Source organism: Scyliorhinus canicula, chromosome 1 (genome assembly GCF_902713615.1).
Source record: "Scyliorhinus canicula chromosome 1, sScyCan1.1, whole genome shotgun sequence".
NCBI lineage: Eukaryota > Metazoa > Chordata > Chondrichthyes > Carcharhiniformes > Scyliorhinidae > Scyliorhinus > Scyliorhinus canicula.
In genome coordinates this window covers 73,083,343-73,106,065 of record NC_052146.1, presented here as the reverse complement: position 1 = coordinate 73,106,065, position 22,723 = coordinate 73,083,343, and the positions used below count along the sequence as shown (strand labels likewise).

Here is a 22,723-nt window from a genome sequence, read left to right as displayed (position 1 = left end):
GCCTGAGAGAGAGTAGGCTGACTCGTTATATTTCTCCCTAAACCAGAGTTGGCGTTGAGGCCACTTTCAGGCACCCCAACTGCTTTTCCATTTTACGAAAGCAACTAACAGAATTAACGAAGCCTTCGGGCCCTCTGGTCTGTGTGGTTTAGTTCTGCACCAGTTACATTTACCCAGGTAGTATTCAGGGAGTTGTGCAATTTTATTGAAAACATTTTGGCAGTAATGGAATATTTGGGAGAATGCATAAATGAGAGCTTAATACAGTTTATAATAAGGAGTTCCTTCTTTTGCAGGTGTGGGATCGCTCTGGCTTTGAACAAACTTTCCCAATATCTTGATGGATCACAGATCAAGCTGCTGTTCCAATTTTTTGTACCTGAAGCCTTGAACGATCGTCACCCCGAGGTCAGGAAGTGCATGTTGGATGCAGCGCTCTCTGCGCTGAACACCCATGGAAAGGTATGTCTGTCTGTTCTCCAAAGTAACGGTAGCTTTTGCGTCTTGACTCAGACTGGGTTAATTTTGTATGACCTTTCAAAGAATAATTAATTCCTGACAACTGTCTAGACTCTCTTGCATCAACAGCAGGCACATTACAGAGCTGTTGTAGGCAGCTATTGAATCATTTGCCAGGAACAGGAGCATTAGGAACAGCTGCCAGTGGTGACTCAATTGGTAACACTCTTGACTGTTCAGTTAAAAGGATGTAGATTCAAATCCCAATCCAGGAACTTGTTGCAACAATCTATAATGATGGCCCAGTGCAATACTGAAGGAGTGCTGCACTGTCAGTGGTGCCATTTTTCAGATGAGATGTTAAAAGGAGGCTCCAGCTGCCCTTCGCTAACAAACAGGGGAGCTCTGATTAACATTTATTCCTTGGCCAACATTACTGGTCATTTTCATGTGGCTAGTTCATCGTGCTGTGCAAAAATTGATTGCTCCCTTTCAAACATTACAGCGGTGATGACATTTCATGAATATTAGCCATGAAACACTTTAGTTGTGAAAAAATATAAATGCAGCCCTCTGCATTCATTCAGGGAAATCCTTTATTCTCTGACTGTTTGTAAGGAGTAAAGAGTGAGGGCAGCACGGGGGCGCAGTTCTTTTTACTGCTGCCTCACAGCGCTGAGGACCCAGGTTCGATCCCAGCCCCGGGTCACAGTTCATATGGAGTTTGCACATTCTCCTCGTGTCTGCATGGGTCTCACTTCCACAACCCAAAAGATGTGCAGGGTAGGTGGATTGGCCACGCTGAAATTGCCCCTTAATTGGAGAAAAAAAAGAATTGGGTACTTTAAATTTATTTTTTAAAAGGAGTAGCGAGTGTCTCAGATAATCCAGACAAGTGAAAGATGAGTTCTGTAAATTACAGAGTAGTTAATGTAACAATAGGAAAATGCCTGTTTTCCTGGAGGTAACCCATAAGGGTACAGGCGAGAAGTAGTCAGCGTGGCAACAATGGGGCATTTCTCCTAATGCTTTCCAAATATTTGAGAAATCGGGTGAATTGACACTGGTTTCAGTTACTTGGAATTTCAGGAGATGCATTGCGCGTTTCAGCATGTAAGGCTGATAAAGAAGGAATTGCTGAAAGTTGGCTAGTAAACTGACTTGTAAATCACCGATCATCTTTGACCATGGGTCATCTGGACTCGAAACGTTAGCTCTTTTCCCTCCCGGCAAATGCTGCAGACCTGCTGAGATTTTCCAGCATTTTCTCTTTGGTTTTAGATTCCAGCATCCGCAGTAATTTGCTTTTATCAGGCCTACTCTTTTCGTCGGTAATGCCCAACTCCTTGAACCCTCCATTACTGCCTATAAAAATGTCCAATATGTTCTTGGGTATTCCTTTGACTTCGCCACAAATCTCTTCCCTTTCCTGGTTGATACCCTTCTTAATTCATTCCGTTTAAGATATGAGGGTGACTCTTTAAATACAAGTGAAGAGTCTAATTTTACGTGATCTGTTTGATAGGGCGGGCAAAATGGTATGATCATATTTTCTACATTGTTTAAACATGGAACTGACCTCTCAGTCCTTCACAATTAACTTTTTATTAGAAAATATAAATCAGATGAGTGGCTTGCAAGTTTGTCACTCTCATCATCTCTGCTGCATTTTTCCCCCTTTAGGATAACGTCAGTTCCCTGCTCCCAGTATTTGAAGAGTTCCTGCGGAATGCTCCTAACGACGCTAATTATGATGCCGTGAGACAGAGCGTGGTCATTCTCATGGGTTCACTAGCAAAGCATTTGGATAAGAGCGACCCCAAAGTGAAACCCATTGTGGCAAAGCTTATCACTGCCCTCTCCACACCATCTCAGCAGGTAACGCACTCCAGTACAGCAAAAGACTTTCAGAAATATACAAGTGATGGGATACTCCCTTGACTCAGCGGTTGCATTTTCGCCTCGAGTCAGATAGTCGTGGGTTCAAGCCCTACTCTAGAGGCTACAAAATCTAGCCTGACACTCTTGGTGCACGAGTGAGGGAGTGCTCAAAGGTCAACTGCCATCTTTTGGATGAGGCATTAAATCAAGGCTTCGCTTTTCCTCTTCAGTGGGTGTAAAGGATCTCGTGGCACTATTCAAAGAGGATCAGGGGCGTTCTCACTGGGGTCCTAGTCAATGTTTATCACTCAACCAACATTACCAAATATCACATTGCTGTTTGTGGGAGCCTACATTACAACAGTGACCGCATTTCAAAAGTACTGAATTGGCTGTAAAGTTCTTTGGGACATCCTGAGCTCATGAAAGATGCTGTATAGATGCAAATCCTTTCTGTGCTCGCATGGATGGGTTAATACATGTATAGATATCATGTAAGCCTTGACAGCATTTCTGACACTTTTTGGACTGAACCAATTTTATATTATCCTACACCTTTTAAATAAAAGACAGGAGTTTTTTTTTACTGCACACTGCAGATGGGAATTGTTTGTGTAGTGAAATAATTGTTCTTGGTGCTGCAGGTTCAGGAGTCCGTGGCCAGCTGTCTACCTCCACTGGTTCCTGCCATCAAAGATGATGCCACTGGGATGGTTCAGAAGTTGCTGCAACTACTTTTGGAGTCTGACAAATATGCCGAGCGGAAAGGGGCAGCGTACGGGCTGGCAGGGCTGGTGAAAGGACTAGGCATTCTCTCTCTGAAGCAGCAGGAAATAATGGTAACATTAACAGATGCCATTCAGGACAAGAAAAACTTCCGGAGGCGGGAAGGTGAGATGAGCATCTGTTTATTTCTAAATTTAAAGCCATGAGCTCCACACTGAACGATGACAAGGTGACCAAAATAGCACCCACAACATTAAAGGACTTTACAAACTGGTTAGCTCCAAATATTTGGTTCCTAGTTTGTTTTTCACGTGCAAATAAACAGCAACACAACCAGCAGAGCTACTGTCCTGTACAGTGATTGACCATTAGTTCTCCTTGTGTATGAGTCATTATTCTGAAACGTTTGGTTCAACGGCAGCAGTTTCACTGTCAGAGGATCAGGGAAATTATTTTTATTTGCATGCTTGTTTTTCAAGTAATCCAACAAATTCTGTGGGGTCTTTTTGTACAGTACCAGGTCAGTTTGATTTGCTTCCCCCATAGTTTTTATTCTCCACAGCATCATCCGCCAATTGTGAAATGTTCAACATCTTGCACAGTTCAGTCTGTTGTTCAAATCCTGCATCAACTAATTTGGCTCCATCAATTAGAGTCGGTGTTTGAGTGGGAAAAAGATGGTTGATCTATTATTTTTTTAAGTTGTTCAGTTTTGAAGAGGTTTTAGGATAAACCAAAGATTAGTCACACTGGCTGGTAAATTGGTAATGAGGATGCAAAATTTAGGATGCGTCCCAGCAACCTAAAGGGACAGGTTAGAATTTTCATAGAATTTACAGTGCAGAAGGAGGCCATTTGGCCCATCGAGTCTGCACCGGCTCTTGGAAAGAGCACCCTCCTTAAGCCCGCGCCTCCACCTTATTCCCGTAACCCAGTAACCCCACTTAACCTTTTTTGGACACTAAGGGCAATTTATCATGGCCAATCCACCTAACCTGCACGTCTTTGGACTGTGGGAGGAAAACGGAGCACCCGGAGGAAACCCATGCAGACACGAGGAGAACGTGCAGACTCTGCACAGACAGTGATCCAAGCCAGAATCGAACCTGGGACCCTGGAGCTGTAGAACAACTGTGCTTACCGTTAGCTGTTAGAATATGAAATGCATTATTATAAAGGCCTGTTGACACTGATTTGGTCAATGTTAAAGAGAGAATTAAAGAAGTATTACAGTATTCCAGGAAAATAGCACAACAGTAACTGACAATGGTGGGCAGTTGGCAATGGCACGGACACAATGGGGGTAATATGGACATCTCCAGTGCTTAGTTTTCTGTGAATGTTTGGACTACGTCCTAAAATCGGGTTTATCTTGCATTTGATCTTAGCCATTGAACAGTGCCATCAAAACTATTTCAGTGCTCCAGATTAAGCTGCAATTATAAATGTTGAGTATTGCTGATGCTGTCAAAGCTTTACATCTTGCACTCATCAGGACAAATGCAAGAATGCCAGATTGGATTGGATTGGATTTGTTTATTGTCACGTGTACCAAGGTATAGTGAAAAGTATTTTTCTGCGAGCAGCTCAACAAATCATTAAGTACATGGGAAGAAAAGAAAATACATAATAGGGCAACACAAGGTATACAATGTAACTACATAAGCGAAGCATACAGGGTGTAGTGTTAATGAGGTCAGTCAATAAGAGGGTAATTTAGGAGTCTGGTAACAGTGGGGAAATTTCATAGGGAGTCTCAGTTTATACTGCATGAGAATGGTGCTGATTGGTTGGCAAGTTGACTCGGATCGAGGTGTTGCCATGACAACTGCCCAACAGAACTATTGTCCCCCATGTTTTTGTTAATTCAAAAAAGACGCACTGCCTGGGCATGTCCCTGGTACATTCTCCATGGCAACTCCTCAACCAGAGTCGACTAGGCAACCAATCGGTACCCTTTTTTTCAATACAGTATAAATCGTTGTTCACTTTGAAAGTTGGTATTCCTGCATCTGCCCCGATGAATGCAATGAAAAGCTTCAAACACGTGTCTCTTTTTTTCTGCAATACTCAAGTTCTGTACTGCCATGTGGCTATTGATAAATTCACTCAGACTTGTGGTACAGTGGTAGTGCTCCTACCTCTGGACCAGAAGCTCCAGGTTCAAGTCCAATGCCAGGACTTGTTGGCCATAAGGATGCAAGAGGGAGTGTTCATAACGCGGTTCAATGGGCTGATAATCAACTCGGGAATCCTTCTACCACTTCCCGACTATTTACCAAAAGAAAAAACAATGTGTGTGAAGAAACGCTGAACTAAAACTCCGACAACTTCCCTGATACCCAGGACTAATTTCTAGGTTAGTCTAAACGCAGTCAGGTGCAAGCCATTTAGCTGGATTATGCTTCACCCAATCCATTGGCCGCTATTGTCCCTGTATTACACTTGCTTATTCAGCATTGGCATCCTTCAGCTGAAGCATTTACTCTGCTATTAATTCCTTGGTAGGTGCTCTGTTTGCCTTTGAGATGTTGTGCAATATGCTGGGAAAACTCTTCGAACCGTATGTCGTACATGTACTCCCTCACTTGCTGCTGTGTTTTGGTGATGGGAACCAGTATGTGCGAGAGGTCAGTGCATCTTGTATTTGTGTCCAAACAATATAGAAGTGACATTCTGTATCTTGTCATTTTTGTAATACAAATGCTTGTGTCATTAAGTATCCAAAATAAAAACCTAAGTTGATGCATTCTTATTATCTCTGTACAAGTTACAGATGATTGGTAGTTTTCTCATTTGGAAAACATTATATCTCAGTTTTGCTATTTGCATCACTCTACAGATCTCTAGTTTGAATAATATCCATGACTACAACTCATTTTCTCCATAGGCGTCTGATGACACTGCAAAGGCAGTGATGCGCAATCTGAGTGCACACGGTGTGAAGCTGGTACTGCCATCGCTGTTGGTGGCTCTGGAGGAGGAATCTTGGAGAACTAAAGCAGGTATTTGGCAAAAACACTGAGGGGCCATTTTAACTCCTCCGGCCTGCTCGAGACTGGGTTGATGGACTGTTAAAATCATCATGAAAATTATCTGCCTTGGAGCCACCAGGAGCTGTTAGCAGCTCTGCTCATCTGAGCAGACCAGCCCCACCAAAGCTGATAGGTTCGATTTTCTTATTGGTGTACACTGGGCCCCAATGACAAAAGTTGGACCCAGCTGCAGTTTTAACGTGACTACATCGCTGTCTGACCAGCTGAAGATGGTGGGAAAGAGAATCAGAACTGGATGAGGCCCTGTCAATCATCCCCCTTGTGGCTTGGAACAGGTGGGAGGTTGACTAGCAGTTTAGTTTCTAGCTTGGGTCGCTACCATACCGTCCCAAATCCCATCCAAGTTATCAGGGCCTAAGATGCTGTTCTTTACATTTGGTTTCCCAGGTGTTTCCCAAGCTAACTGCAAAACAGTACCAAAGATGAGATGAAAAATGTTCTTGTTCTGTTCAAGTCTGTATGACTTTGAAAGTCAGACAAATCTGTGTTCAATGTGCACCCTTGCACTGTGTCTGTTTCTGTACCTTTAGGTTCTGTTGAATTGCTCGGTGCCATGGCATACTGTGCTCCGAAGCAGCTGTCATCCTGTCTGCCAAGCATCGTGCCCAAGCTGACCGAAGTACTGACTGACTCTCATGTGAAGGTGCAGAAGGCAGGACAACAGGCCTTACGGCAGATTGGCTCAGTCATCAGGAACCCTGAGATCTTGGGTGAGCTTTTTGTACAAACCACGGCGCGTAGAAAATTGATGGCCCATGCCAATCATCATTTGTAAGCCTTCAGATAATACATTTCTCAAGTTATTCTCTGATAAATATTCTTATTCTCCACATTATAAAACACATTAGTTTAAAAAATGCAGAACTGCATCCTTTCCGGAATGGTCTGGGGCATTACGAATGAACATTATGAGTGCTGTCTTGGACAAGTATTGTTCCCCCTTGTACCCTTGTACTCTTTATGCAGGTTAATTTGGGACTGCACTTTTTGCGCTTATTTTCTGTACCCACTGTCGGTAATGGTCATCACATGCTGGCTTGTATTATTTTTCCTTTTATTGAAAGCGTAGAACTGAAGTAAACACTTAGAATCATAGACATTTATGGCACAGAAGGAGACCATTCTGCCCATCTATTCTTGCTGCTGATAGAGATATCGCGTCTTCTTCCATTTATCCAGCTGTTGGTTAGTAGTCCTGCAGGCTACGGCAAGCACAAATCCAAATATTTTAAAAATATGATGGGGATTTCTGCCTCTACCTCCCTTTCAGGGAGTGAGTTTCAGACCCGTATTATTCTCAACTCCCCTCTAATTCTTCTATCACTACTTTAAATTTATGCCCCCTATTGGCTGACTTCTCTGGTAAATGGAATAGGCTCCTTTTATCCACTCAAGCTAAAATCTCGCCTTCACTTCCTCTGTCCCAAAGAAACCAACTTTTTTCTCATGGCTAAAATTCTCCAGTCCTGGCTGCACCTTGTAAATCTCCTCTGTACAATCACACCCCTCCTGGAATGCTGTGACTGCTACTGTACGTAATATTCTAGCTGTGGCTAACTAGCATTTTTTACCGTTCTTTCATAAAATTCCTACTCTTACTTTAAGTATCCCGCATGCCTATTTGACCACAATACCTGCCGGTCCTGCTACCTTTGGGGCCTGTGGACATGCACCCAAAGGTCCCTCTGTTCCTCTGCACTTCTCAGTAACCTCTTGACCTGCCGTACAACCTGACTCCCCATAGCCTGTCCACCATTTCCAAGGCACAAGGCAGGAATGTGATGGAATGCTCTCCACTGGACTGGATGAGTGCAGCTCAACACTATCCAGGGAAAAGCAGCCTGTTTGATTGCCATCCCATCCACAAACATTCAGTCGCTCCACCACCAGCGTACAGTGGCATCAGCATGTACCATAAACAAAATGCACTGCAGCAACTCGACAAGGCTGCTTTGGCAGCACTTTGACAAGGCTGCTTTGGCAGCACTTTTCAAACCTGAGGCCTCCACTACTTTGAAGGACAAGGGCAGAGATTCATAGGAGCACCACCAGCTGCAAGTTCCCCTTCAAGCCACCCTGACTTGGAACTATATTGCTGCTCTTTCACTGTCCAACAAAGTATGACTAAATAAGAGGGAGAAAATAGATTTATGAGACTAAACCAGCAAGAAATATAATGAGTGTTAGAACGTATGCAAGTAGGTAAAAAGGAAGAGAGTCGCTGAAATATTCAATTGTCTCATCGTAGATGAAACCTGGGAATTATAATGGGAAATGGTAGTGATTTTTGAATCTGCTTTTATGGTAGAGGCACTAAAATATCCCAATAATAGTGGAAAATTGGTGGGGTGGTAAGAGGGAGGGAGGAACTTAAAACAATAATTAACAATTAGACAAATACCACCAATGCCCCTCCAACTACTCAACTTCATTTTAGGAAATGAAGTTTATAGCAAATGAATAAATAGCTGCACAATCTATTTCTAGTTTAAAAACATTTTGAGGGTTCAATATTGACGAGGACACAAAGGTCCACGATCCTCTTTGAATGGTGCCGTAGGAATTTTTTTTATCTAACTAGTTTCCAGACAAGATTTTAGTTTAATTTCTTATCTCAACACATCTCTGACAGTGCATCTCTCTGTCAGTACTTTACCAAATGTCAGCATGGCTCTCTAATTGATCCTAATGCAGTAGACCTGTGAATGGGATCTAAAATTGGTCCCCTCAGATTCAGATAAGACTGCGAGCTAATGCTTCAATGAGTGAGGCAAGTCTCATCTCTGCCAACCTGCACTCGAAAGTTATCGGACTGGGTAAGTGGATGCGTGCTAAAGAGCTGAAAGTGTGAAATCCATTTTGCACAAACAGGAAACCTGGCAGTTAAATAAAACCTTGCTTGTGGCGATCGTTAAACATGGTGCAAAAGCAAAATACTGTGGATGCTGAAAATCTAAAATAAATGCAGAAATTCTGAAAATACTCAGAAGGTCTGGCAGCATCTGTTGAAGGAGAAACAGAGTTGATGTTTCACAAGTGTGACCTTTCAACAGGTCTTGTGCTTTTAATACTCTCTCTACAGATGCTCCCAGACCTGTATAGAGTATTTCCAGGATTTACTGTTAAACATACTGTTAAACATGTGTGTCTGAGATAGAGTGACTCCTGCCCCAAAATACAGGCATTTGAGCCTGGCAAATCCTGTGCTGGTGATATTGAAATGTATTAAGAGCTGTCTAATTTGTTTGACTTGCTCATTCTATTGAACATTAATGCAAAGAATTAATGTGTTAACTTATTTGTTCAGCAATCACGCCCGTCTTGTTGGATGCCCTGACGGACCCATCCAGGAGAACACAGCTGTGCCTTCAGACTCTGCTCGATACCAAGTTTGTCCACTTTATTGATGCTCCATCTCTGGCCCTGATCATGCCAATTGTGCAGCGTGCATTCCAGGATCGGTCCACAGATACTCGTAAGATGGCTGCTCAAATCATTGGGAACATGTATTCCCTTACAGACCAGAAGGTAATGCTTGTGAAATTGCAGATGATGAACACATCATACGTTATCCCTTCCTGTATTACTGGAAAGGTTTAATCCATTTAATTACTGCACCAGTAGATATGTAATCCAGTGGCTGATCGGATTATTACTTGGGAGGTACAATATGGGTCTACATTATTAGTCCAAAGCATGTGGTTATCCTGAGCTGTGATGGGCTAGTCAGTATGAAGTTCAAAGTTAATGGATAAGTAAAATGAGAATTGTGACCAAACCAAAATTGTTGACTACTTTCCATTGGTTTGTTTCCAGGACCTTGCACCGTACCTGCCCAGTGTGATGCCTGGATTGAAGCTATCTCTGCTAGATCCTGTTCCGGAGGTCAGAATCTTTACTGTCTCCTGTTAACATGACTTTGACTATGTTCAACATACCTGCAACTAATTCCAAACTGCCTGTTAAACCGATTGTAATCACTATGCTGGAATTACTTGACAAAAAGCAGCATTAATGATTGGGAATTGAACCAGTCTTGGCTAGTAGCTGATGGCTTGCACAATATATATTGAACCCAGATTTTGCTGGGTTATGCTGCTGACGCTAATCTGAGCTAAACTGTATTGGGTTGCTCTTGCCAAACCTACATGTTATCTTCAGTGCCTGAATTATATGCCTGTTGGGCCAGGCACAAACGTGAAAGGTTTGCTTTAGTGTGCAATCATGTTCATGCAGTTCTTTCATATGCCAGGTTCGTACAGTGTCAGCAAAGGCTTTAGGAGCAATGGTGAAGGGAATGGGCGAGTCATGCTTTGATGACCTGCTACCTTGGCTTATGGAGATGCTGGCTTCAGAGCAAAGCTCAGTTGATCGATCTGGTGCTGCGCAAGGTAAGGAAGACAGAACTTCAGAAAGAGCAAGTGTTCCTATAATAGCTGATTAACTAGAAAGCACGCACACTGAAATCCTTCAATTGTCTAACCTATACGTGCAGAATATCACCAAGTTTGTTGTCACTGGACAAGGAAGTTGATTGCTACTGTTTATTTTTTTTGCACACTTCATATTCTGTTCAGTGTCATGAAAACTTTGTTTAACAAAAACTATTTTTCAGTGGAATAGTTGAGCAGTTTCTTTTATAAAATGGAATGGTTTGTTCTACCTGGTATGATGTATGTGGCCAAGTGTTTGTTGCCACATCCCCCTGAAGTTGACTTCCAGCAAGTGTTGTTTCTCTCAGATGTTCACTATTCTTTTTCTCTCCAACCCCACCACCTGCCCTTAATGTAGATTATCATGTACTTTTCTGTTGAGTTCCCATCTTGAAAGGTGAGTCCAATTAGGAACTGAACTGAATTTGACTCCCAACTTGCACCAGTCACTAACTGCCTCTACATTTTATTTGAACAGTTTATCAGTGTTTTTTTTTACCATTTGCGCTTCAATTTGGTGATCGTCACTGATTCAATCTAGTTTGTTTTGTCAAGTAATCAAACTCTAAACTGACAGTTGTCAGTCCATCTCCATTCGTTTGTTCTTGACGGTTAATGAGACCAGCACCTCGAGCCCTACAGGTAGTTAATTGGATCTCCCCCAAGACCAGCACCATTTTATAATTTCTCCAGAAAAGCACTTGTTCATTCTGCACAATCCGCCTGCTATATTTTTTATACATGATCCAATGGCTTTGCTTAACAGCTCTTGACTCTCTAAACAGTTCATGGAGAACATTGCAAATTGTCGGGAATCTTTCTCAATTTCCAGTTGACACCAGAGCATTGTCACCCCTGCAGTTTCCCACACAGCGAACTCTTGAGGGTTGATCTCTCAAGAGCTTCCTTAAAGAAAGTAACAACAGGAATGGATGTTCAGTCCAATGGCCTATTCCACCATTTACTAAAGCCATGGCTAATCTTTGACCTCCATTCCACCCTGCTCTCCAAGTCCATAGCCCTTTATTCCCCAAGAGTCCAAAGATCTATCAATCGCAACCTCAAATATGCTCATGGGCCAAGCAGCCACAGCTTTGGGTGGAATATTTCAAAGATTCACAAATTACTAAATGAACATATTTCTAAATGGCTGACTCTACCCTGTGACTTTGTCCTGTAATTCTAAACTCTACAGCCATGAAAACAGCCTCTCACCATCTACCCTGTCAAGCCCTCCAAGAATGTTATAAAGTTCAGTGTGGAAATGGTGTAATATCTGAAGCATGGTGACCAGGAGCAATGTTTCCTTTTGATGTGCAGTCACTTAAAAGTTGAACTGAGACATTAATTAAGGAAGATAACCAATGGTAGAACATTTAATATTCAACTTACTGCCAACACAATTGGTGTATTTTCATACTATTTTACACATGACCGGCCATTGGAGCTATAGATGCCATTCCAACCCCCAATGGTAACACTGCACAAAACTCCATTATTCTGTCAAAGGCAAAGTAATCTAGTTTTTAATACCTTCTTGTATTTCAGGCTTGGCTGAAGTAATGGCTGGACTTGGAGTTGAAAAGCTGGAAAAGCTCATGCCAGATATTGTGGCCACTGCCAGCAAGGTGGAGATTGCCCCACATGTCCGCGATGGTTACATGATGATGTTCATCTACCTGCCTGTGACCTTTGGGAACAAGTTTACAGCATACGTAGGAGCCATCATACCTTGCATTCTGAAGGTAAAAACCAGTTCTCAACCGGCGTAACAGTTGCCAGCAGCTGCCCTGTCCTCACTTATCCCAAGCAGTCATTAGTCCTCTGTATTAGCCATAATCATGGACAGTGCTTAAAACCTGCCGAGCACGCCAACTATCTGTGCAGGATGGTACTTGCAAATTTAAAAGCTTTGCAGTTTTCAACCAAAGTCTGATCTTTATGCAACTTCAATCAGTTGGTTGTACTTGACTATAGGAGGCACTTAAAAAATGGAGACTTGGGCAGCTTGGTTAAGATGGCTGCCATCCACCACACATAGTGGGCAATTAATTAGCAATTAATGCTGTTGATTGACTCTTAGCTAAGGGTGGATGAGGATCACTTTGTTGATCCCTTCCCATGTAGGCAGATGTTGAGGGAAAATAATTGCCCATCCAGCCCACTTGTACCATCACTTGAGGGTGAGTATGTGGAAATAATTAGCTTTCATGAAAATATAGTGAGCATTAATTAAATTTCAGCTGGAAGGTTCCATGCTACAATACAAACTATTATTGAGGGAGAATTACCTTTTATTGCCAATATATTTTTTCATAAAGGCTCAGTGTTATTGAGTATTCCCTATTAAAGTCACTTTTCTTCATCCAGGAACTTTGTGGTTTAAGTGACTTTGAGTTTTTAATCTATAAACTTGTTCCTCTCTTGCATAGATGGCATAGATTAATTCTAGTAAAGTGAGCGGCACTCAGTCTTTTGTTAGCTTAAGATGTGAAGAGAATTATAATTTCTAGTTGCCTAAGGGGTGAATTTTAACAGCTAAAAACCGGTGGGTTGGGGATGTGCAAGATGTTCAACTTGTTTGCAGGATTCAGATTTTTGAAATTTGTACATCTGATCTAACCCCAATCCACCAGTATTGAGTGTTAAAATTCACACTTCAGCTGTTTTTGTGGCCTTCCTTGGGTAACTCCCAAAGATAATTATCGCCACATGCAGGGGCTGGTTTAGCCCAAGGCTTTGAAAGCAGACCAAAGCAGGCCAGCAGCACGGTTCAATTCCCGTGCCAGCCTTCCCGAACAGGCGCCGGAATGTGGCGACTAGGAGCTTTTCACAGTAACTTAATTTGAAGCCTACTTGTGACAATAAGCGATTTTCATTTCATTTCATTTCATTTCATTTTAAGCTGCTCTTCTAACAAGAGAAGGCTGCTCACTGTAGCTGGGATTAGCCTATGTGGAAGAGAGGCGAAGACAACTTGGGTAGAAAGTAACAGCACTGCTTGTGGGTCAGCAATGCTTCTCTCTTCCACCCCAGGCCCCCTCAAATATTCATCTGCTCACCCACCAATGCAAGCATTGATGTTGTGGCTCGGACCTGTCTGCTGCAGAGTCCTCTCCACCCTACTGGAATTCATGCTTCACTCTGGCTGACTTCCAGGTGGGTACTTCAAGGACAAGAGACACTCTAGAGTCAAAACTTCAGACCGTGTGAGGGGAGACCCAGGATTTCCAGGTCCTCACTTCACAATCACACCACGTCCACATCAGCTGCCACTGGTAATATACAGGACTAAAGACTTGGCTAAGTTAGTTACCAATGTCAGATTCTGAAAACAAAGCTAACGGACCACAGATGTCATTATTGCACATGGAAGAAGCATCTCCTATATCTTATTTCCCACTTTTTCTGTCTGTTAGCTTTGACAAAGAGTCATTGGACTCAACGTTAGCTCTTTTCTCTCCCTACAGATGCTGCCAGACCTGCTGAGATTTTCCAGCGTTTTCTCTTTTGTTTCAGATTTCCAGCATCCGCAGTAATTTGCTTTTATCTCCTATATCTTTGCTCAGCGGTCACTTGACATGGCTGCTAACAATCTCCCCTTAGTCAAAGCAGTGGGTAAAGCCTCCATTCCCCAACACGCAACTGCCTTCAATGACCAGCATTTATAGTCTCTGCTGATGCTCCAGTGTGATATTGAATCAATCATGTAGATGTCTATAGCTACGAGCTCAATTAAGACGCTGGGCGGGATTCTGCCATAATCGGTGGGGCGGGCGACTCCGGCGGGAAGGAGTGGCATGAACCACTCCAGCGTTGGGCTGCCCCAAAGGTGCGGAATCCTCTATACCTTCAGGGACGAGGCTAGCCCCGGAGTGGTTTGCGCCTTGCTGGCTGGCGCGGAAGGGGCATGGCGCCATGCCAACTGGCGCTGAAGGCCTCCGGCGGTCGGCCGGCCGGGAGCGCCAGCATGTGCTGGCATCATACCAGCGCATGCGCAGAGGGCTTCGTCTCCGCACCGGCCATGGCGGACCGCTACAGCATCCGGTGCGGAAGAATAGAGTGCCCCCACGGCACAGGCTCACCTGCGGATTAGTGGGCCCTGATCGCAGGCCAGGCCACCGTGGGGGCACCTCCCGGGGCCAGATACCCCCACACCCCGGAGGCTACCCGCAATGAGACGAGTGGCCGCCCGTTTTTGGCGGGTCCCGCACGGGGGTTTGGAGAATCCTGCCCCCGTCTCTCCAATCTTGTGGTTCACGTGTATATTTAAGGGGCAAGAGACTGATACCATTGTCCTGCCCAGCATCCATCCCTCAATTAAGTGGGCATTTGTTGCATTGTTGTCTGTGGGATTTTCTTTTTGCAAAGTCACTGCTTTGTTTACTGAGTCCCTGCATTTCACTGTAACTCCTTGTGAAACATTTTGAAATGTCTGGGGGGCATGGTAAAATGCAATAAAAATGGAAGTCTGCCTTTTCTAGACAGGAAAGCTGTTCTGTTCTGTGTGCATAAGAAATCACGTCCTCTCTCCGTAGTTCTACACAAGATAATATGTTGGGTAACACTGTTTCGGTAACACTTTGAGTGTTAACGAAAAGTCAAAACCAGTCCCTGGTGCAATGTGGTTACTTCAGGTAAAATGTCAGGAAGGGACCAGGGTGTGAATATATCAGCAAGGCAGTAAGTGATAGTCCTGTGAATAGGGTGCATTGCTGGTTATTATCTAATATGAATTGTTTTGTCTAGGCTCTGGCGGATGAGAATGAATTTGTTCGTGACACTGCGCTACGTGCTGGACAGCGAATTATAAGCATGTACGCAGAGACTGCTATCGCACTTCTACTCCCAGAACTGGAACAGGGATTGTTTGATGATAACTGGAGGATCAGGTACCAAGAACATTGCACTTTATGTTGGAACGACTCTTGTATTTTATTGTAACTATTAGCTATCGGATCATGTTAAGTACAATTGCACTTGCCACCTGACATTTCTCGCTTGAGGTAACAGATTGAAAGGAGGTATACACAAATTTCTAACTTTTTTAAAATTCTGTTTACAAACACAAGCAATTAGTCCTCATCCAAATGGAAGGGAACAATAATTGAGATTGTCCCTTAAAAACTGCTCTCATAGTTTCCTACACCAGGCCCCTGTTAATTTTTTTAATTTAAAGTGCCCAATCCTTTTTTCCCAACTAAGGGGCAGTTAATTGTGGCCAATATACCTACCCAGCACATCTTTGGGTTGTGAGGGTGAGACCCGCACAGACACGGGGAGAATGTGCAAATTCCACATGGACAGTGATCCGGGGCCAGGATCTCAACCGGGCCCTTGGCACCGTGAAGCAGCAATGTTAACCACTGCGCCGCCCTTAGGCCCCTATTAGATGAGGAAATGTGCTCAAATCACATTTTCCCTGTTAACAAACCAGGGAAAAGCTCTTCTTTACTGCTATTGTATCTGAATGTACATTGATCAGAACCCTTGTGTTTGGTGCAATATGAGTGCACTGTTTGTTTGGTGGGTGCTGATCAGCGCACCTAATGGTACTTAAAATTTCCCCAAGATCAAGCTCAGCAGTTCGGAAGCTCTACATATTTACATACACTGGTGTATTCCAACATTGAAGCCAAACCTATTAAACCCAGCACAATAACATTATCGTCTTTACTTTGTGCTGTGGTTGATAGGCCAAAACTGCCTCAGACTAATTTACTTTTCTAGAGAGGGGACTGTCACTCATCGGTCTGCTGGATTCAAATTCTGGTACCAACAACACCAAAGCAATGTGTGAATCATGCTGTGCCATTGAACTACCCAAACTGGTGAAATTTTGCTGCTGGAGTGAAGCAATCAAAAGTTTTCCTAACTTTGCCTCCCATGTGAAGGCCCTTGAGGGCAGCTGTATCTGAAGGATACACTTAAGAACACAAGGAATTTGGAGCTGTTATATTCAGAGTTATATTCAAAATTGCCTTCAAGGTTCACACCTGATCTTTTCTGCCGCAAGTAATTTGTAATACAGGGAAACATGTTCAACTTCCTACTTTTGAGCAGTTGTTTTCATTCACTGAATGTGTTGATCTGAGGCTCGTGAAACTTATTCTTACTCTAGCCCCCTTGGTTATATTTGATTTAGATAGTATGCAATTTACCTTTTCCTTAATGGATCAGCCATCTCTGCTTTCAATAACATGATTTGGGGCATTGTGATGGAACAAAGCAATTTGTGTGTCGACTAGGGAAAGCCCATGTACTTGTTTAGCCCCAGTCTTCCTCTCTGTCTCCCCCACTCTTGCCTTACTTCAACAGATTTAGATGAGGGAACATTTCTTTTTGACAAAGACTGAATTGCATTGAAAGAAAAATCAGGCCAAATTAAAGATGATCGAAGGTGATTTTGTTTTTTATGGTTTGGATTTCAGGTTCAGTTCAGTCCAGTTGCTGGGAGACTTACTTTTCCATGTCTCTGGAGTGACTGGAAAGATGACGACTGAGACAGCCTCCGAAGATGACAACTTTGGCACTGCCCAGTCTAATAAGGTACGGTGGAAAAATTGGCATAGCTGCTATATGGGCATGCAGATTGACAAACACCCAACATCTTCCAATAATGTGAAGGTCCCAGACTAACATGACTCTGGGTATGAACCTCTAACTTGTCTTTCAACCAAACTATCCTTGCAATGTCAATTTGTTGGTTTGGGTCGATTTTACATGTTCTGGACGACATGTTTTTGATACGGGTTGACTTGGGTTCTGTCCCCCAGTGTCTTGTCTGTCTAGGTTAACTTTATCAGCTTTGTTCATGTGTTGCCAACATTGTCGGTTGGTTTGTGCACCTGTCCTTTCAATGCCATGAAGTCTGAACAGGCTGAGGCTGTTTTCTTTTAGAAGAGGGCTAACGTATGCCCTCATTGAATACATTACAATAAAGTGATTTGACACGGTAGATATAGAGAAGATGTTTCTGCTTATGGGGAGTCCAAAACTCGGGTCCATAACTATAAGATAGTCGGGAATCAACCCAATAAAGATTTGAAGAGAAGCTTCTTGACCCAAGGAGACGTGAGAATGTAGAACTTGCTCCCAAGTAGAGTATTTGTGGATGGTAGCACAGGTATTTAAAGGAAACCTAGATAAACATGAAGAGAAATAGAAATACGAGCTGATGGCATTAGGTAAAGTGGGATTTGAATAGGCTTATGTGGAACATAAAGTCTGGCAGCCCAAATGGGCTGAATGGCCATTTCTGTGCTGTAAACTTGATAATTATTTACTTTGAGTGTTAAATGTTGTGATAGAGCCTCATCTGAGGATCCAATCTTTCAGGCTATCATTGGTGCACTTGGTCTAGAGAGGCGGAATCGTGTCCTTGCTGGTCTCTACATGGGTCGTTCTGACACCCAGCTGGTGGTGCGTCAGGCCTCGCTACACGTCTGGAAGATTGTTGTGTCGAATACACCTCGGACATTGCGGGAAATCCTGCCAACGCTCTTCACTCTTCTGCTGGGGTTCTTGGCCAGTACTTGTGCTGACAAGAGGACGGTGAGTTTGAGTTGTGTGTGTACACAAGAGGGTTAGGTCAAGCTTGTACAAAGAATGCTGACTGGAGATCTGCCAAAATATTGGTCTAAGTGTTGACTTCTCTCACTATTCAGTTTTCTTGAGGACCAATCCCTAAAGGGAAGGACTGGTAATCTACCATCTTTCTTTCCTTTAGCACAACAATCCCCCATGTCTGTGAACAATCCTCCATCTCTTGTTCTGTAAAATGTAATTTGTATAACTGTTACAATTAACTTGGAGGGCAGCATATTGACCCAAACGAAAATTAAAATAGCCACAACACTGAATGTCTCAAGCATTGCATGCGAGAACCTTGTAGTAAACTTCAAATTCAAACAAACTGCCAGTATCCTCAACAGCAATTCTACATAAACAGAAGTTGTTCTTGTCATGCATGCTGCATTGAGACCCAATCAGAATACTAGTGTGAACTGAATAAAGGAGATCGATCCTGGCATGACCCCAAATTTAAAACACTGATCCAACTCTGGCACAAACATTAAAACGCAAATCATAAACTCTGCACATGGTAAAACCGAAGCACACTTTGACTCGAGCTTTCCAAGGCTCCTCGATCAAATAAATGTGCTTTTGGTTTGAAAATCAGCCCATATGGAATACTGTCAGAAGTTATCTGACTTGTTAGCCTGATGCTACATTACTGAACACTTAGTTTTCATTATAGCTACTGAGCCCGTTGAGCAAGGAGAAATCTCAGCCATCCAGGGAACCATTGCAGAACAGACAGGGTTTTGGTGTCAATGCAATAGAGAGGATGCATTGCTAAGGGTGTATTTACACTACAGTCACCATTTATGCGTAGTGCAGATGTTTAAAATGTAATTGTTCGGAGAGGAGAGAACGCTTTCCGGTTGGTGGAATTTAAACTGCACACTGGCAATCTAGATAAGGTACTGCAGGGATGAAGACTGAATATAGGTATTCAGGTTCGTAGTTATAGGTATTCAGGCTTAGAGGCATCTTAAGTCTCCCTGTTTGGAGAAGCAAAAATATTTAATGAGCAACAAATGGGTTAGCTCTCCAGGGATGACTTTGTAAATATCCAAAAAGGAATGCAGGGTAAATCAAAACTATTACATTCATGAATGAACCACGAGGCCTCTGCTGTAACCTAATGAGTTTGTCCACTGAATGCCTGAATTGTAGAGCGGACAAGTCCAGTATAATTCAATTCTTACTCCGAGATAAGTTAACTTTTCTAACCTTGGTGACATTATTAATCTGTAAGTAGGTTTGGTAGGAAAATGAGCGAGAAGTACCAATCCTGCTCCATACTCATTGACCTCTGACAGAAAGTACACAGAGGGAGAGCAGCATGGGCAGAGCAACGTTCTGCCACCAAATCCTCACTCCCTCATTCCCATGATCAGTTTGTCACAATACCTGATGTCAAGGCTTTCAAGCGAATAGTTTGGGTGCCCTGCCCTCCGAAGTGGAGCAAGGGAGCAACAACAGAGCAGCATATACCTCAAAATTCTACACCAACCAAGGAGTTGAAGTGGAATTTTTCCTTATCTGGATAAACATCTAAAAGAAAAGTATCATCCAGGAAGTGCCATAAGCATTTGGTGGGGAGGGAAGGGAGCTTTAAAAGAGAAAAGACCAGAACCAATTGGGAAAACCTCAACGACTGACGCTTGCTGTAGATAACGGCTGGTTCCTCCATTTGTCAGTCTGTCAGTAACTGTCTCCAATTTGCATCCATGCTATGTTTTTGGCATGAGAAATGTCACAGAATAATGACAGATCTTGGGTGAAGATGTCACACTGACGCAACAGTTATAAAAAGATAAATGCAATGTGCCACCGAGCAACAAGTAAACATGATCACGTACATAAATGAATCACCACAAGCAAGTGTTGTCGTCTTGTGCAACAGCAACATTAGGTTGATAATCAATCCTTAACTGTTTTTCTAATTTCAGGAAGGTAATGACACTCTAAAATTAACTATTTACATAAATAGAAAAAAAAACATAATCTTTATTAGCGTCACAAGTAGGCTTACATTAACATTGCAATGAAGTTACTTTGGAAATCCCCTAGTCGACACACTACGGTGCCTGTTTGGGTACACTAAGGGAGAATTCAGTGTGTCCAATTCACCTAACAAGCATCCAAGGAGGTGGCATGGTGGAATTGTGGTTAACACTGCTGCCTCGCAGTTCCAGGGACTCTATTTCAATTCCAGCCTCGGGTGATTGTCTGTGTGGAGTTTGCACTTTCTCCCGTGCCTGCATGGGTTTCCTGCTGTTTTCTCCCACCGTCCAAACATGTGCAGGTTAGATGGATTGGCTATGCTAAATCGTCCCTTAGTGTCCAAAAGGTTAGGTGGGGTTACTGGGTTACGGGGATAGGGTGGAAGTGTGGGCTTCAGTAGGGTGCTCTTTCCAAGGGCTGGTGCAGATTCGATGGGCCAAATGGCACTGTAAGTTCTTTGAATCTATGAATTGCTAAATGAAATGGTATTGACATTCAAACAGTCAAAGAGGTAGAGTTTAGGAAAAGAGGTATACTAGATGTCTGCCAGACAGCTTTGAGCTGTTTTGATGCTTAGACGCCTGAAGATGATCAGTGCTCCATCCCTGCACGAATTGTTGGCACATCAAATTACTCGAGAACACACGACAAATCAAGGATTGATTAGTTATCTGTTGATGTGGCCTGTGTAGATGTGCTGCACAGTAGTCAGTAATTTGTGGTTTATACAGAGACACTTTAACCATTCTGAAGGTCGCTTTGTGGTTTTTAAATGTAAAATTTCTATCAAATCTGAAGCTGTAAAGGATTTTGTGCTGACACATGGTTGGCGTTCTCCTCGTAGATTGCTGCAAGAACACTGGGTGATCTTGTGCGGAAACTTGGAGAAAAAATTTTGCCAGAGATTATTCCAATCTTGGAAGCGGGCCTAAAGTCAGAGAAAAGTGACGAGAGACAGGGAGTCTGCATTGGTCTCAGTGAGATCATGAAATCAACCAGCAAAGATGCAGTAAGTAACTTATGATAATCAATGTAATACTGAATTTGTGTAATTGTATGGTGTTGCTATCATATCCAAGAGCTCTACAATTAAAAGATCATAAACTTTGCAGGTAACAAGTGAACTTCCCAAGCTAGTTGGGATCTTCTGTGTGCTTTTTTTTGTCGCACACGAGCAGGTGATCAGCTCAATCACACCATCACCTTCCACCTTTGCCCATATCCCCAGTAAACTGTTACTCCTAATCACCCTGGCCATTCCCTCAATATGAACCTCAACTCCAACCCTGTAAATCTCGACATAGACTCAAATGTTTGTGGCATCATCTGGTTTTAGCATTCATCATCTGATCTAGCAAAACTGCATAAAGCCCCACTGGGTCCTGCTCTTCACTGCTAAAACTGTTTACTATTCCAAATTCATCTTGAAATGCAAGGTTAACACCCAGCTTCTCTTCATTATAAGCAGTTTTCTTAAACCCTACTTCCCTGCCTCCTCCAACCTTGGCTGCAACTACAAGTTTGAGGGCTTTGTCACAAAAATTGAGACCATGTGTTCAGCATTTCTCTCCCTAGCCTGCCAGGCCAAACTTCTTCTAAAATTCCTCCTGCCCTAGCCCTGAACTGAAATGTTTCTCCACTTTGTCCCAACTATCTTGTCCATGTGTTCCATCTCCTGTTTCCTCAACCCTTTTCCCAACAACCTGCTGACGAGAGAACTTCTTTCCTGGTCCCCAGTAAGCTGATATTGTTAACCGTTTCCCCTCTCCTTCAAAAAAATCTAACCCTTGACTCCTTGGCAATTACTGTCCAATCTCAACTTCCCTTTCCTCTCTCAAATCTTTGAACTTGTTGTCATCTCCCAAATCCATTCCCATCCTTCCCAGAATTCCAAGTTTGAATTCCAGGAGCACAGTTCCAAAAGAACCCAATATCACTGTGATATTGTCCTACGTGACAGTAGCAATGGTAAATTATCCTGCATCATTCTTCTCGGCCAGTCTGCGGTCTTTGACATAGTTAACATAATCACCTCTGCTGTCCAGATGGGTGGGACTATCTTTATTTATCCAGCCATAGCCAGAAGATCACCAACATTGGCATCTATTCCAATCTCCACTGTTGCCTCTGAAGTTCCCCAACAGCTATCTTTGGGCCTCCAGCCATTTCCACAGCAACATCATCCATAAGCATAATGCCAGGCTCCACAAGTATGCTGAGAACACCAAACTCTTCTCACCACGTCTCATCTCTGCACTGTCTCAATTGTCAAATTACTTTTCCAGCATTCAGCACTGGATGAGCACAAACTTATTCCAGGTAAGTATTGGGAATTTGGAAGACTGCAGCCATTGTCTTCGGTTCCTGCTGTTCCTTAGCCACTGATTCCATCCTGCCCCCTGTCAACTGCTTAAAACTGAACCAGACTATTTGCACCATCGCTGTCATATTTGATGTTGGGGTAAGTTTCCAACCGCATCTGCTTAATCACCAAAATCGCCCACTTCCTCCTCTGTAGGATTGCCCAATTCATAAGAATTAATCTTTATTAGTGTCGCAAGTAGGCTTGCATTAACACTGCAATGAAGTTAA

General features: G+C 43.0%; 1 protein-coding gene across 1 annotated transcript in view; it reads left to right on the top strand.

The window, feature by feature from the left end:
- gcn1 (GCN1 activator of EIF2AK4) overlaps positions 1–22,723 on the top strand; it is a 175,491-nt gene that overhangs the window by 124,352 nt on the left and 28,416 nt on the right. Inside the window, exons 32-45 of the mRNA XM_038793220.1 lie at positions 297–462; positions 2,143–2,337; positions 2,985–3,231; positions 5,575–5,696; positions 5,957–6,071; positions 6,653–6,832; positions 9,430–9,650; positions 9,939–10,007; positions 10,375–10,513; positions 12,104–12,300; positions 15,305–15,447; positions 16,987–17,104; positions 17,894–18,109; positions 20,976–21,140. Coding sequence (XP_038649148.1) covers positions 297–462; positions 2,143–2,337; positions 2,985–3,231; positions 5,575–5,696; positions 5,957–6,071; positions 6,653–6,832; positions 9,430–9,650; positions 9,939–10,007; positions 10,375–10,513; positions 12,104–12,300; positions 15,305–15,447; positions 16,987–17,104; positions 17,894–18,109; positions 20,976–21,140 — 2,293 coding nt within the window. The remainder of the gene's footprint in view (positions 1–296; positions 463–2,142; positions 2,338–2,984; positions 3,232–5,574; positions 5,697–5,956; positions 6,072–6,652; positions 6,833–9,429; positions 9,651–9,938; positions 10,008–10,374; positions 10,514–12,103; positions 12,301–15,304; positions 15,448–16,986; positions 17,105–17,893; positions 18,110–20,975; positions 21,141–22,723) is intronic.